The 16475-nt window shown below is 41.8% G+C and overlaps 1 protein-coding gene across 2 annotated transcripts in view; it reads right to left on the reverse strand.

Moving 5' to 3' along the window:
* Positions 1-7224: 7224 nt before the first annotated feature.
* The window catches only part of LOC122809631 (cytochrome P450 2J6-like), a 1067145-nt gene continuing 1057894 nt past the window's right edge, over positions 7225-16475 (reverse strand). The window contains exon 10 of one of the 2 annotated variants that reach the window (XM_044081266.1): positions 7225-8244. In XM_044081266.1, the coding sequence (XP_043937201.1) occupies positions 8060-8244 (185 nt within the window). In that variant the 3' untranslated portion in view covers positions 7225-8059. The remainder of the gene's footprint in view (positions 8245-16475) is intronic. The other variant, XM_044081267.1, reaches the window with a different exon arrangement.

The raw sequence follows: 16475 nt of genomic DNA on the forward strand, positions 1-16475 counted from the left end.
TGTTGCCCATATATATGCCTGTCTATCACATGCAACAGATGCAGATATATCACATATGGGCCACCTACTGCTAGCTGAGGGTAATCCTGTCTGATGGGTGTGTGTAGAGACAGTTAAAGTGTATATAGCTGTCTGTATGCAAAGACATATATGCACAATACAGATATATAATCCAATGTGGGTTCCGACATGGCCTGTGATTCTCTAAGTGTAGGAGCATGCCCAGTATGACCTTCTATAGCGAGAGTGGGACTCCATTCCAGAGATAGTTGCACTCTGGTCCAGGGTTTTGTGTGCTACAGTCATACCTCTCAAAAGTAAACAGGAATTTGCTAGAGGTACAGGGTTTGTTTTCTGACATATCTGAAGTCTGACACTGCAATGTATTGTGTCATTACCTAGTGACAGACATCCTCAGATCATCACAGTGCTTTACCAGAGGAATACAAGATGTATGGTGCACAGACCAATATTATGAGCCTAACTATAGACAGTCTTGCCCAAAAGGCCATTTGAGAGGTGTGGCTACAACTGGTTGACTGATGAAGCTGTGTAAACAGTCCAGCAGCTTGGTGATATACTGGCTAGGGATCTCCTGCTTGTGCAGTATTCTTCTTACCTGAAAAGTCATAGCCTCCTCTGAACTGTACAGATTTTGGCAGATTGTCCAGGTGTTTGTCTAGAAGTTTTGTCCAGTCTACATACACTTATGTCTTTATGGCAAGTTAGTTGCATATAATTGAAGACTGATGTTACAAAATAATGATAGACATTAGTGTTTCAGACTTCATTACCTTCAGACAATTCCTGCTAATGCAAAACTCATTATTCTACCAACTTTCTCAGTATGTAGAGGCAATATTTACAACACATGGCTATCACTGGGCCTTTGTCCCACTTTTGTTTATGACCTTGTCCAGATGTCATGCTGTCAGAGGTTGAAAGGTATGGGTGTTTGTTCAGAGTGCATTCTACTGTGCAGAAATGTCCATTATATGTATAGTATATTCCAGATAGCACTGTGACTTCCAGGTATGTCAGTGGCAGAGCAGTACAGAGTAATGTGGTGAACCTCTGACAGACAATTGTGTATAGGTTGATAGGTTGCTATGATGCTAGTAGGGTATTGGCCATGAAGCCCATATAACCCACACAGACAAGAGTATAGCCCATGTTACGACATGTCAGCACACAGAGCCCCTGTCCAGCACCTGTACAGGTGGAATCACAGGACTGTATTTTGTGTTTCCCATGCACTTATACAGGGAGCACATTACTATGGGTATTTTGGCACTTGCCTTGCTGTGGACAGAGTGTATGCCTCAGATGTGGGAGTGTGTGGGACACATATCTGTCACACCAAAAAGCCATACTGATATCACAGCCCAGGTTGATGCTGCACCTACAGGTTGATGGAGTGGGCATTGACTTCCAGATGTGGAAAAGTCCCATCAAGGCAGTGTCTGGATTGTTTTGTATGTCAGACAGGGGTCACCTCAGCAGAGTCTGTATGGAATGGGATAGAGGGGCAGTGCTGTTACCTATCTGTGTAGGAGTATGTGTTTGGGATTTGAGGTAAGGCCTTAGTGTTTACAAGATGCTAGTGTGTGGAGTCTACATGGTTTGTGGTGTATAGGTTTGTTCTCATGTGTTTTTGCCTCTGAAGTGTCCTTTGTTTGGGTTTTTGTTTTGTTTTGGACTTCCACTTACATCTGTGTTTGTTGTGTATTTGCATGTGGTGTTTACTGACTCCATACGCTGCCTGGAACCTATGTTACTGCACAATTTGTTCTGGAGTGCACATTCTTCATTTGTCTGGCCAGTGGTTCCCCTTCTACTTATGTGTGTCTCTTTATCCTTCTGTAGTCCAGTCACAGGCTTTGGCCACAGTGGCTGCTGTTATGTATTTGTAATTCTGATATGAGCGGGGTAAAAGCCATAACATCACACACAAGGTTGTGGAGTTCACACCTCTGAATATACCTCTTTAGCAGGTTGCCATCATTGCACCACTACATTTGCTGTGGTCCTCAAATGGTTTGTGTTGCTATATGTTATTATGAGGCTACATGTGGGCCTAGCTGTCATGCCATCACAGAATGACATCTGGACAGGCCCATATATGACAGTCAGACAACGGCCCACACATGCGGACAGGATGTTAATAATGTTCTGCCAAACATAGACAGTTAGGAGACCGGTTTGGTAACTGCTTGCTTTTTCTTATGGGTATGACATCTGCTTCCCCACTGTCTGCCATTGCTGTTTTGACATGATCCTTTCTTGTTTTGCAAATAGTTGGCAGGCAAATGCAATGTTAGGACAAGCACAACAGATATATAAGGCATACTTGTGTTCCTTCTGTGATAACCTGTCATTCCAGGGATATGGATGTTGGCTAATGACATATTGTCAGTGCTGACACAGTGTTGGCACTGTTTTATAACCTGGCAGTACACTGACCTTCAGTTATCAACTGTCCTACTAGGCACCATACCTCCTGACTTTTTAGAGCCAGACATCTGGACAAAGCCATAAGTAATTTGAGTACAAAGGCCTATATATAGGGACCATTGTTAACTATTGGCCTTAAATACCTAGAGCGGTGATACAATGGCAGATTTTGCATTAGTATGAAGTCTGAAACTACAATCCATCATTATTTTCCTGACTTTAGTCTTTTGTTATTTGCCAGTGATTTGCCAGGAAACCACAATTTCCTGATAAATAGACCATAAATATGATACAAACCTCTGGACATTCTGCAAAATGTCCGTACAGTTGGGGGGTATGCTAGGCACTGTGTAGGTTACTCTGAGCTGTGTACTGTCCATACTCTGAGCTGTGTACTGTCCATACTGTCTTGCTGTCCTACTAGGCACCATACCTCCTGACTTTTTAGAGCGAGACATCTGGACAAAGCCATAAGTAATTTGAGTACAGAGGCCTACATATAGGGACCATTGTTAACTATTGGCCTTACAAACCTAGAAAGGTGATACAATAAAAGGTTTTGCATTAGTATGAAGTCTGAAACTACAATCCATCATTATTTTCTGACTTTGATCTTTTGTGATTTGCCATTGATTTGCCAGGAAACCACAATTTCCTGATAAATAGACCATAAATTTGATGCAAACCTCTGGACATTCAGCAAAATGTCTGTACAGTTGAGGGGTATGCTAGGCACTGTGTATGTTATTCTGAGCTGTGTACTGTCCATATGTGTGTCCCCCTGTCCCTGACCTGTCCAGCTTTCCTTCAGTAACAGATATTGACATCTGGACGGTGTGCACAACTCCTACCGTAGCTGTATTTGACATGTAGAAGAGTTAGCACTTTTTTTCTTGGAACGTGGACCCTGTCAATCACAGTACTGTACCTAGGCACAAAGACACGACAGCCAGGAGTAAGTGCAGGCCACATTCTGACAGTATTGACCACACATATACATAGCTCATTGACCCCTGCGTATTATGGACATGCAACAGGTTATCAAGTTGATTGGGAGAGCCCTGGAAATGTGTGCTCTGCTGCTTATACCCTAAAAACATTACTGTTACTGCATTTCTATAATTTCTATGGGAACATGTGTGTGTGTGTGTGGGGGGGGCACACCTGCCAGCTGTCCACATTTGCACAGGCTGCGCTGGTGTTCCCTTCACATTTTGGCTCCATTTAGCATAGTATTGTGCCTGTCTTGGAGACTACAGGCATATCACTAAAGACCACAGGTTAGATTGTAATAGCAGACATATGGGTTTTAGACCTCTCACCCTTCAGAGCCTTACTGCAACTGCAAGACCTGCTGTGATATCACTGTGTAGGTCTGTATGGGCATATTTCATCATTGTCCCCATTTGTGGGACTTTGCCAGACATTTCTTTATGGTTTTATATGGCTGACTTGCTGGGTGAGGCTGAAGGGTAAGGGACCCCCACATTGACATCCATGCATGTGACCGTTTGTTAGCCCCCCACATATACTGCAGTCAAATATGTCACCTACGGCAGTACTGCATTCTCCAGGGAAGCCAGTATTGTGCAGACATTTTGTGTTGTCCCACATAGCTGTCATTTGTCTCCTGCTATCCCAGTAGGCTACCCCATTCCCTTGCATGCATGCAGTGATACCATAGCTATGTTACCACAACATATTAGTCCATTCATTTATTGTTAAGAAGACTGACTTACCTTGTGCATGCAGCAGTTGTGAAGATGGTGCTTGAGGGCTGGCTCTGTCGGATGCCCGCAGTACATAGCCTATACATGGTAAGACACTGGTAGTGTGATGTGTGTGGCATCCATTTTACTGTGTGTGCGAGTCAGAGAAAGGTCTCAGTCCCTGGGTCCCTACAGTGTCAGTGTGTGTACTATGCATTGCCTCTTTGCCAAGGCCTGGGAATACTGAGCACACCCCCATCTGCCTACAGGAGCAGACTCAGGAATTCCTCCTTCAAGTCACCCTGTGCCTGTGGGGGCCTTGACAATGGTGGAGAACTCTGTAGCCCTTCCCTATGATGTTCCTGCTGCAGCTGTTTCTGCAGGATCATATTGTGTAGCATGGCACATACTATGAGCATGTGTGCACATGTGGTTGGAGAGTACTGCAGGGCTCCACCAGATATGTTAAGGCAGTGGAGCCATGACTTCAGCATCCCATACACATGCTCTATAATGTTTCTGGTTTGTGTGCCTGCCTCATTATGGTGTTCTTCAGTGTGTGTGTGTGTGTGTGTGTGTGTGTGTGTGTGTGTGTATGTGTGCATTTCTGATGGGTGTCATCATTCATGGCTCCAATGCATAGCCGGCATCCCCCACTAGATGACCATATGGGATGTGCCCCCTGGCAAATGCATGGTGCAGTTGTGATGCATGCCAGATGTGGGAGTCGTTATAACTACCAGGCCTGCCAGCACACACATTCATGATAATGCCCTGGGCATTGCACACACCCTGGCAGTTGATGGAGTGATAAGCTTTGTGGTTGACATAGACTCTATCCTCTTCACTGGTTGTTTTCTCAATGTGGATGTACGTGCAGTCTATGGCACCCAGCACCTCTGGGTAGTCTGCTACATGGTGGAAAAGATGCATATTGCTGGTCCTCTCCTCACAGGTGCTGGAGAAATATATGTGCTTACCGGCATGTGTTTGCATGACATCCAGGAACTGGTGGAGTACTCTGGATGCAGATGTCTGTGAGACCCCATGGTGTTTCCCAGTAGGTCTTTGGAAGGTACCTGTAAGTAGTATTCTTAAGGCTACACATACCTTTCTTTCAACTAGAATGGGTTCCCTTCTGTTGGCTCTGGGTCTGAGGTAAGGCTGGCACAGCTCACAGAGTTGCTGAAGTAAGTCCCTGTCCACCCTGTAACACTCTAATATCTCCAGATCATGTAGCCCCTGGTAGGTTACCCTGGGTCTGAATGCTCTTCTCCTCTTCCTCAGTCTGGAATGGTTGTCAGCATTATCCTCCTCACTGCCCTCAGCCTCTAGCATGTAATGCTGTATCAAAGCAACAGCAGTCCCTAACATTTTGTCAGTTAAAATTCCCCCGAGTGTGTACACCAATGGTGCAGAGTTTGTGGGGAAATAAACAGACTGAAAGGTGTCTGCATAGTTTATACTGGTGTGCTGCAAATGCTGCCCGTGTGATTGGCTGACTGAGATACTTTCCACCTGCTAGCTATATTATTAGTACTTGAGTGCCTTTATTCTGCTATTTCACATTTTTTTTCTTCCCATTTCTGCCCCTTCTAAGCCCACAGTGCGCCGCGCACACCCGCTGCTCAAATGTAAATACTTCTGTTAGTTCATGTTCTTGTTCTTTTTTCATTATTTCCCTTGTGTTTAACCCCCAAGGCACATTGCACAAAGCCTGCAGCTATAGTAAACACTTTTGAGCAGAAAGGACTCTCCTAGGTATGTGAACACACTCAGCATTTCATGAACTAGCTCAGACACACCCCCTTGCTTAGCTGAGTGCAAATAGAGGCAGCAGAGCTCCAATGTGCTTACACCAAGCATGACACAACTCCTTTACGTGTCAGTTGCTTCTCCTGCTTACACTGCAGCATTATAACTCCTACACAGTTAGGTGCAGGCAAACACCATCTTCCATTTTGCTATTCAGTAAATTGAGCTCATTTGCATAACCCACTGCCTTAGTCCCTTGCTACACCACTACAGCAGAGCCTTTCTCCTTAGCAACCAGTGTTACATGTTATTGTTTTGCTTCTGCATGCTACCCACTATAATGGCAAAATGCAGATTTCACTTAAAATTGAATTTTTACATTTTTTTCAATTTTCTGCACAATCTCATTTGCACACCACTTCACTATGCTGAAATGGCTGAAATTGGGCAAAATAATAAACTTTTATTTTTATAATTTTGCAACTGTTTTCCATGCCAATGGTCATATTTTTGGCCATTGGCATGCCTATTAGTCATAATACATGCTTTACTTTGAGCTGTCATGCCCCTGTTTTGATTTTTGCAGAAATGTACACGGTTAGTAACCAAAAACATTTCTGCAATGGACACTACTCTGACATGGATGCCTGCCTACTTACTAAATCATTAATTCACCTCATTTGCATGGTTTTCACCAGCAAATGAGGTAATTAGCATTGTTCAGTGGTGTTCATGTCAGAATAGTGCTGGCAGGCTCGTGCATGCCTCCAGCCTTGTTTACTGGATCGCTCGGTGGCTATATTCTGTGCAAAAGCTGCTACACTATTCTGACACAGAGATTTTCATTTATTGAATTTGGCACAATGTTTATATTTTTCTGTATCTATGTCCTTGGAGCTTTTCTCCCCAGGCATCCACTGGAAATGGGCTCTTTAGGCCAAGTGGACTTTGCCAGTAAACAGATGTAATAAAATAAATAAATAAACAAATAAATAAATAAAATATAAAGTAAATAACCATAAAAAAATGCAGTTTATGACCAGTCTATAAAACCTGATATTTAGCCTTGATTTCTAGCTCTTATGATCTGCCTAAGGTGAACCTTCATAGCATTTTGATACTTATGGCAACAAAGCAAATTATTTAGTTTTTATTTAAGAGGATACTTTCTTTGAACAAGATTAAATAGTCATATTCTGAGCAACAGCAGTATTTCTGAATTTTGAGTGATGCTTGTATAAAAATGCATAACTGCATCGTCTTCTTTACGAAGGTGACAAAAGTTAAAAAAAATTAAAACATATGGTACAGCTCTTAATTTCTTTATTTATTGATTGACTAGTTTCTTGTTGTTTGCATGATTTTTTTTTTCTGGGATAGGGCACTGAACCCATAGGACTTTTGTCAGACCCAGCCATGGGGTAAATTAACCAAACGTTATAATTTACAGCAAAATACAAGAAAATACAGACTTAACAGTTATATACATACAGGTTTATAACACTGAATGGGATATAGGCAACAATTAAGGCAAATGGGCTACAGATGAATAGACCATTCTAAGCAAATAGTGTTAGAATAACAGCAATTATAATTTAAACTCAAAACTGAACATAACATTTTATGACATTAAAATATTTATAGACTCTGAAAAACAGGAGTAATTAGTTGAGGCAAGAGTAAAGTCAATAGAAGCAATGAGGTCCAGGTAGACAATGGATAGTCATAAGAGTGGTAAAGTATAGAGGTGGTATTAAGTGCATTAAAAGAAGGACAGAGAGAGTAAAGTTGGGAGTATTTGTGAGATTAGGTACAGAAGGAGTGTTGTGAGCCATGATGATGCCATGACACAAACAAAGCAGTATTACTTTAATTGTTTAAGAGTATGTTAGAGAGGTTTAGCTTGGGTGACTGCTGAAAGTATAATTGCAGGTAGCAGATTTAGTTAAATGAGTCCAGAGTGAGGGTTTTATCTGAGAGAAAAGTATTAGAAAAAAAAAATGCTATCACATTCATGATTCTGTTTATGAATCATTCATGTATAGCTACAAAAGCCCACTCCATAATCAAATGATAAACTCTTCTGGCAGCTTCCAGTTTTAGAATCCTTTTTTTTTTTTTTTTTTTTTTTTTTGTTACTTTCAGGCCTCTCGCTGCCTTAGTTGCATTTTAAATGATTGTGGTGAATTCACAGTCCCAAATGTGGGTGAAAGGTCTGGTGGGGTGTTACACTCAGGCCAGATGAACTCAAACTTCTTCAGTAGATTGATGAAGATGAGGAAGAGCTCCATCCGAGCAAGATTCTCACCCAGACATATTCTTGGACCTTCAATGCAAAATAAAATGACAACATTATTTTTATGTCAAGTTACAAACACAGACAAAGTACACAGGTAAAGAAAATGTATGTTAAAACTGATAGAAGTCTTTGGCTACAGAACAGTTTGTGTATTTATTTATTCATATAATGTAGTCCTGCTATGTGGCTATCATAATTAAGTAACCACTAAACATGTTGTATGTGGTTAACAGACACATTTCAATGATATTAGAGACAATCTATAGCATCATTATAGCTGAAATTGTTGGCAACAATCATTTAAATTGAGGACTAACTTGCTGAAAGTCAATTTTTTTAGTTTGCCACATTTGCAGAAAAAGAAGTTATGTCTTACCATAATGTTCCATCTGTGTTGTAGATCTTCATTCATTCCTTACTATTAGGACTTTGGTTCTGTCCTCTGAACCAACACGACCCATCACAAGTCTGCGCCAGCCAAAAAGCTCTCAAGCTAAATCCTACCTATAGTGCCCCTCTTCCAGTCTCTTCAGATTGAGTTTCTCTGCCCGGCACAAAGGTTTTAAAAAGAAGGACAGATAGACAAATTGGAGACCCTGTCTGATCAGATACCCTAGCATATAACGGGACCCCACAGTCCACCAGGAGGAAGGAGGGTGGGGAGTAAGGAATGAATGAAGATCTACAACACAGATGGAATGTTATGGTAAGACATAAGTTCTTTATCTGATGTTGTAAATCTTCATTCATTCCTTACAATTAGGACTGAATCTCCAGCTACTTGTGTCCTGGGTGGCCCTATGGAAGGATATTCCTGAGAACCATCGAACCAAAGGATGATCTTCCCCTGGAGGCCATATCCAATTTGTAATGAGTGATAAATGTATGCGGTCTTGTCCAAGTTGCTGCTGCAAAAATATTGTCCATGGAAACTCTAGAGTGAAAGGCCACTAAAGCTGTGATTGATCTAGTAGAATGAGCCTAGACTTTCAGAGACAAGGGTACTTTTTTTTGTAGATGGATGAAAGTGACAGCATTCCTAAGCCATTTCGACAGTCACTTTGGATACAGCTTTGCCCAGTCTGGGACCTGAGAAGGCAACAAATAGATGATCAGATTTTCTGAATGATTTTGTTCTGTCCAAATGAAAATGAAGTTGTCTATGCACATCTAGTGTATGTAGTATATATTCCCCTTCATTAGAATAATGGGAAAAGAATACAGGTAAATCAATGGACTGATTAATAGAAGACTCTGGGATAACTTTGGGTAGGAAAGAAGGATTAGTACAGAGTTAAACCCTTTCCTTGTGGAAAATCATGTATTTTTTTTGACACTCAAGGCCTACAATTCAGACACTCTCCTGAATGAAGTGAGAGTAACTAAAAGTAGGGTCTTCCAGGATAAGAATTTAATGTCACACAAATTTGAAGGCTTAAAGGGTGAACCTGTCAGGATTAGAACTAGAGTTAAATTCCAAGGTTCTGTTGGAGGTTTAAAGGGAGGTTTATGCAAGACACCTTTCATAAAAGTCTTACAGAGTTGGTGGGACATAATTGCAGAGTTGTTGATCTCATTATGAAAGTTAACAACAGCTGCTAAGTGTACCATAATGGTAGATGCTGAGGCTCCTGTGTGTAATAAGGTAGTGAGGTATTCTAAAATCTTGCGAATAGGTGATGAGAAGGCATCAATCTTTTGTTCTTTGGCCCAAAGAGAAAACCTTGTCCATTTGCTGTAGTAGATTTTCCTGTTGGATGGTTTGTGTGAAGCCAGAAGGACTTTATGGACAGGAGAGGATAAATCAGTTTGCCTGGCAATCACTGGAAGTGGAGATACCAAACTCTGAGCTTGAGGCTGTGCAGGTTGGGGTGAACCAGTCCTTGCGGGTGAGTGAGAAGTCCCAGAAATAGGTCAAAGGTCCATGGCTGGTGAACGAGATGAGGCCAAAGGAAGGGGAACTAGACTTGGTGGGGTCAATAGGGGGCAATAAGGATGACTGTGCTTTCCAACTGTTGAGCTTTCTTCAGGAACTGTGGGATGAGGGGAAAGGGGGAAAGGCATATAGTAGACATGGGGGTCAATCATGAGTCAGAGCATATCTCGGTGACTCTCCCTGAGGGGGAATTAGGGCAAAGAAGCTTCTGCACTTGTAGTTGAGGGGGGATGCAAATAGATCTCAGCAAGGCGTGCCCCAGCAATGAAAGATTTGAGTTGCTACTGGTGGGTTGAAAGACCACTTGTGAGGCATCAGGATGTTCCTGGTCAAATTGTCTGCGATTAGGTTGGAACTCCCAGGAATGTGCATTGCTTTGAGAAAACAGTCGGAAGCTTTCACCCAATGCCATATTCTCATGGCTTCCCAACATAAGGGGTATGACCTGGTTCCACCTTGTTTGTTGATGTACCAGACAACTGACATGTTGCCCCATTATATTGCAATTGTCCCGGAAGGGAGGGAAGTATGGAATGCTTGCAACGCTAAGAGGACCATCCTCAGTTCCAGGACATTTATGTGCAGGTTGGCCTTTATGGGTGACCAAGTGCCTTGGAAAGTCTTCTCTTGGTAATCAAGTGAATTTGGATGTATTTGGATTAAGTGAATTTGGATGTATTTGGATTAAGTGAATTTGGATGTATTTGGATTAAAACTTCGGCCTTGTGCTTTGGCTGTGGTTATTTTTTTGTTTCTTCTCTTGGTAATTCCCCCCATCTCTAAAAGGGAAGTGTCTGTGATCACTGTGGCCCTGGGATGGAGGGAGAAAACAGTCAGCACCACAGGTTCTCTTCTGACTTCATCCACCAGGACAGATCATCCTTGCAGTGATTTGTTACGTATATTGGGTGTGACATTGGATTGGATAGGAGTAACCACTGGGAAGATAGGAGCAATTGTAGGAGTCTCATATGTAACCTTGCCAGAGGTATTAGTGATGGTCACTGCCAAGGAACTCAACAGTTGCAGTACTAGATGTGCTGGGACAAATTGCTGAGGTAGGAGAGGCTGGATCTGTGTTCTTATCTTTAGAAGCCTGTGAGTAGGTAGAGCAGCTTGGCATGATATTGTGTTGAAGAGTGCCCCAATGAATTCCAAGGTTTGAGTTGGTAGTAGGTTTGATTTGCCCAGGTTGATCATAATTCCTAGCTCTAGAGCAAGGCCTTGAGTGTATGAGATTGCCTAAATCAACAGACTCCTGGTCAGGAAGGTGAGGACTCAAGGGTAGCAAGCTGAGAGGCAACGTTATCTCATACCTCATCAAGCAGTGTCCCCGCCAAAGAGGCTGAGAGTTCTGAAATCAAATCTTTTTGGAGGCGCATAAAATGTGGCATATAATTCAGGTACCAAATGGCAAAGGTCGCTGAAGAAAAGTTTCACTCCCTAGTCTGTCCAAAGCCCGCGACTCCCTGTTCGGAGGATGGGCAGCTGAACTATCCTCTGCAAGTTCTGTTTTTGTGGCTGCTTCCATGACCATGGAATCCATGACTAGATGCTTGGACCAGTGAGGCTGTTCATCTAGGGGTGAAAGAATTTTGTCAGGCTTCCAAGGAATTGGTTCGATATTGTCTGGATCCTTCCAGACATGCTGCATGATAAGTTTAATTAACTCATCTGCAGGTGGGGTCACCAAGGAAGTAGATGGTTGAACATGGAAAGCTGGCAAGAATACTGACTCTGAAGAAGGGTGGAGGACTTCCAGTCTCCCTTCTGCTTAAGGATCTTGAGAATGTCTCCAAATGAGACTTCTTTTGGTGTAGACCATGGGGACCCTTCTCCCTCATTGTAGTCAGTATCTTCAGTGACAGATTCCTTCAGGGAATCTAAGTGCATACTCTTGCATTCTTTCTTCCAGGCTGGCTCTTTGGTGAGCTCTTCTGAAGAGAATCCTTTAGAGAGGGTTCCCTTAGGCAGGGAATCTTGCTGTTCCCATGCTTGAAGTCATTGTGTCAGAGGCTGTGTCAGCTGCATACTAGAGGGAGGGAGTGGTTCCAATGCCTTGAGTGCCAACTGTATGCTTGCAGAAGCAATGGTCTTCTCCATCACCTGGAAAGCAGGTCTGCCTGAAGAGGAATGGGAGCACAGAACTGAGAAGGACAACCTTGGAACCAGTGTCACACCCCACCCCGATGAGCCTGCCCCCAGGATAGGAGCCCTGAAAGGAATGGAAACTGTCAGAGCCACCGCAGCCATAGATGGCACCATAGAAAAAATTGGCACCAAACTAGGGGTCACTATGCCAGGGATGGACCAGCTCTGACTGGAGCATGGTGCAAAGGGATTCTGGTGCTGAGAAGGAAGGCGTTATCATCTGAACCGTAGCAGAGGTTACCGGGGAGAGCATCGGTACCGAGGGCTCCAAGGTCTGGGTGGAAGTCAGAGGAGGATAAACAGGGGAATAAACTGAAAGGGCTTTAGCTCCAGGTAGGCAGGAGTTAGTAGACCTCTAGCTGTTAGGAGCTGATTGACAAGCCTCACTACATCTGTTTTTGACAGTCTCCTGGTGGATCTGATAGATGCTGCTGAGGGGAAATCCAGTCTGCCGAGAAAAGGGCTGTACTGCTGCCCTAGGAATGGATCATAACTAGGAGAATATCTTGTCTTGGTAAATATTTGGTCTTAGGCACCAAGGATGGAACCATGAAGGTAATCAGTACCTTAACTGGGGTCAGTACTGATACCGTCACAGCAAAGGGACTTTGTTTCAAGGTTGTTGATGGCGTCAAGGGGATTGTTTGATTCCCTGGTGCTGAAGAAGTCATGTTGGAAGAGGTCTGTGCCTATGGCGCCAAAGTAAGTATGGGCCACTTCGGTTCAGTAGAGGAGGGAAAGACTGGAACCGAGTGGTTTCTCTTTTTCTTAGAGAGAGATTTTTCTTTGGACGGAGGTGGTAAGACCTCTGATTCAGAGAGGGCCTCCAAAAAAATGGGTCTTTAGTAGGCCTTTAAGAATAAGTTTATTCTTGCATTCTGCAAGGGTGCGGGAACTAAAGTTTCCACCGATGTCACATGGTACCTGTAAATGATTGACACCCATACAATATACACACCAGGTGTGGTTGTCAGAGTTGAGCATTTTTATCAATATCAAATGCTAAGAGACTAAACAACAGTGACAGCATGTTAAACACTATACTACAAGTTCTACACAGTAAAGAAAGGTACAGGAAGATATATATATATATATATTATTATTATTATTTTGTTTTTTTTTAAATACCATCAGAAAGAAGAGGAAGAAAGGTAGAAGGAAGGAAGATTAGCGAAAAAGAGAACAACTACCAAGGAAATATTTAAGAACTTTTAAGGAATTTTAAAGAGTTTTAGATACTGAAAAACACTTAGCTTTGAGAGCGCTGGCTTGACACATCTTGTAGGAAATGCGGCAAACAAGATCTGAAGAGACTGGAAGAAGGGTACTATGGGTAGGATTTAGTTTGAGAGCTTTTTGGCTGGTGTGGGCTTGTGAATGGGCCATGTCGGTTCCGATGACGGAACCAAAATCCTAATTGTAAGGAAAGAATGAAGATTTACAACATCAGATGTGTTGTTGTCCTGCAAGATGTTTATATTAGTAAGGAGGTTAGGACAGAAACCCATAAATTGTGGTATTTGAGAGTTTGGGATGCTCCAGTTCCTGCAAAATGTATTTATTTCAAGGGGGATGCAGCAAAATGGACTTTCAGTGCATTTGCACTTGACAATAACTATGTAATCTGAATAGTTATGTCTGCATAATACATAGTATCTCATCATGGATGATGGCATCATGCCACAGCACTACACACATTGCTGCCTCACCAGGCTTGGATTTTCAGTTTGGCTCTTGGCTGGCATGACTTCTGTGTGAGATCTACATATCTTCTCCAGGTCAGCATGAGATTTAGCTGACTGCACTATTTCAGTCTCACATTTCAAAGACATGCCATAAATGAACTGTTGATGCTCTACATTGTCTTTATATGTGTATGCCGTGTGTGTGTGTGTGTGTGTGTGTGTGTGTGTGTGTGTTTGTACCGCACAATGGCAACTTAAACCATTGAAACTGCCTAACTATGGAACACTGCAATGTTACTGAGAAAAGCTATGATGGGGAGTCTTAAGTATACACTATTATACTTTAGCTAAAATGCATCTGTTTCAAATGAATAATAGCAAGAAAAACATATCTGTGGCTAATCACCATAAAAACAGTATAACAATGTTGCCAAATAACCACAAAAGAAAATTGCTTTTTCCTGGAACTGTACTTTTCACTGCAAACATAGTCAACAGGATCAGGAATTAGGAGCAGAATCCCACTATAATCTCATCACCTCAGAACTCATCATAGCAACATTTTGCTTTACAATTATATTGAAGATAAAGTGTGCTTGCAGGTTAAAATTTGTTTTAATGATTTTATGGCAGTGTGTTTCAGAGTAAAATAAATTGTAAAGAGTTAATTGTGAATTCTTGCATTTCCAGTGTACAGAAATCTTTGAACAAGAAATGAGATCACAAAGGACTTGGTAGCTGTGACAGCAAAATTTATGCATATGATAACTTTGGAAAGTGAATTTCTTTAGCTAACTCTGTTGAGGTAAGTACAACCTTGACTAAGGTGAGGGTGATTGCAGCAAGTTTCAGAGTAGAAGAGCTTTTTTGTCTTTAACTTTGAGAAAAGCGTTTTTTTTTTTTTTTTTTTTTGTTCCTGAACTTTGAGTTGGTAGGCTAGTTTGAGGAACTGCAGTGGACATCAAATGATAAAGACCTGGCTAAGGAGGCAAGTTAATTTAGCCCTGTTAATGTTACATTGTATGATTGTAGAAACCTTTGCTGTAGACAATTGGCAAAGGTGTAATTTTGTAAAATAATAGGCAATATTTAAAATGAACACAGGTTTTGGTTTCTCTATGTGATATATAATAGCTTGGAAGATGAAATTCATTATTGTAAAAGAGTTAGATAAATGAACCTTCTTTTACCCCTTTTAATATTATAGATATGAGAAAGGATTTATACAGAATGTACTTCTATAAAATAACAGAAAGCTAATGGAAAATGTTCACTTTCATTTTGTGAAGCATTAGCACATTCTGAGTTTACACAACTTGTTTATATTAACAATCACATATTTGATATTGCAATGCTGTGCAGAACAAGGACGGTCACAGCTTGATGCATGCAAACACAGTGCAACTTGGGTGACTGAGCCTGGGAAAACTGTGATTATCTCTGAACATGCAGTTTATAACATTTAACATCCAGAAGATTATGTAAAAGTAGTATGCCTGTACGATACATACCAGCACTTCAAGGAATAATGCTAAAATGTCCTCTTTTACCATATGTGTGTGTGTGTGTGTGTGTGTGTGTGTGTGTGTATGTGTGTATGTGTGTGTGTGTGTGTGTGGGTGTGTGTGTGTGTGTGTGTGTGTGTGTGTGTGTGTGTGTGTGTGTGTATACATATTATATGTCTGCAAAAATGTAAAAACTACATGTGATTTGTCCACAGCCACGCTTCACTGGTGGCACCTTTCATGAACAGCATCAAGCCATCCCACTCAGGAATCATTCCTGTTGAGTCATTTCAACTCATAAAAACTGAGAGAAACACATTAGCTTCTTCAAAATAATAGTAAAACAGAAAAAAATGTACATGGATCATGATTAAAAAAAATACTCCAACAAAATATGCCATTGTATGCATTGCATTGCACATACAGCTTTATATTTCAGTCAAGTACAGTCAAGTATTATACCTGAAAACAAAACAAAACAGTTGCAGACAGCAAGACACTTGTTTATTTTTAACCCTATTTGTCTCGGCGTGACAATAATGCTAGATTTTTACCCATAGTTAGTGTGATGTCCCACCTCCGGGCCAATGATCAATGATCTTCAGTCCTCACCAGTGGCAACAGTGGGGAACATTGAATGTGAGAAAAACAGACACACACACACACACACACACACACACACACACACACACACACACACACACACACACACACACACAGTATTTTCAGATGCAGACCTCTTGCACCAAATACAGTTTCGCTAAAGAGCACATATGGAATGCACACTCCAGCCCTTGAGCTGGGATTCCTCTCCAGGCCCCAAATAAGACTCCCCACTGAACACTTTAGAGCTGAGTCTTTAGCCAAATGTTACAATCCAAGTCCTCCACCACCCCCTCTGTGAAATCAGTGCTCTCAATGTCCCTGTTCAAAGTAGCTATCAGAAACACTCTCTTTCCTCTTTTGATTTTCACACACCCA

Source organism: Protopterus annectens, chromosome 8.part0, assembly GCF_019279795.1.
Source record: "Protopterus annectens isolate FY-2018-M chromosome 8.part0, PAN1.0, whole genome shotgun sequence".
NCBI lineage: Eukaryota > Metazoa > Chordata > Ceratodontiformes > Protopteridae > Protopterus > Protopterus annectens.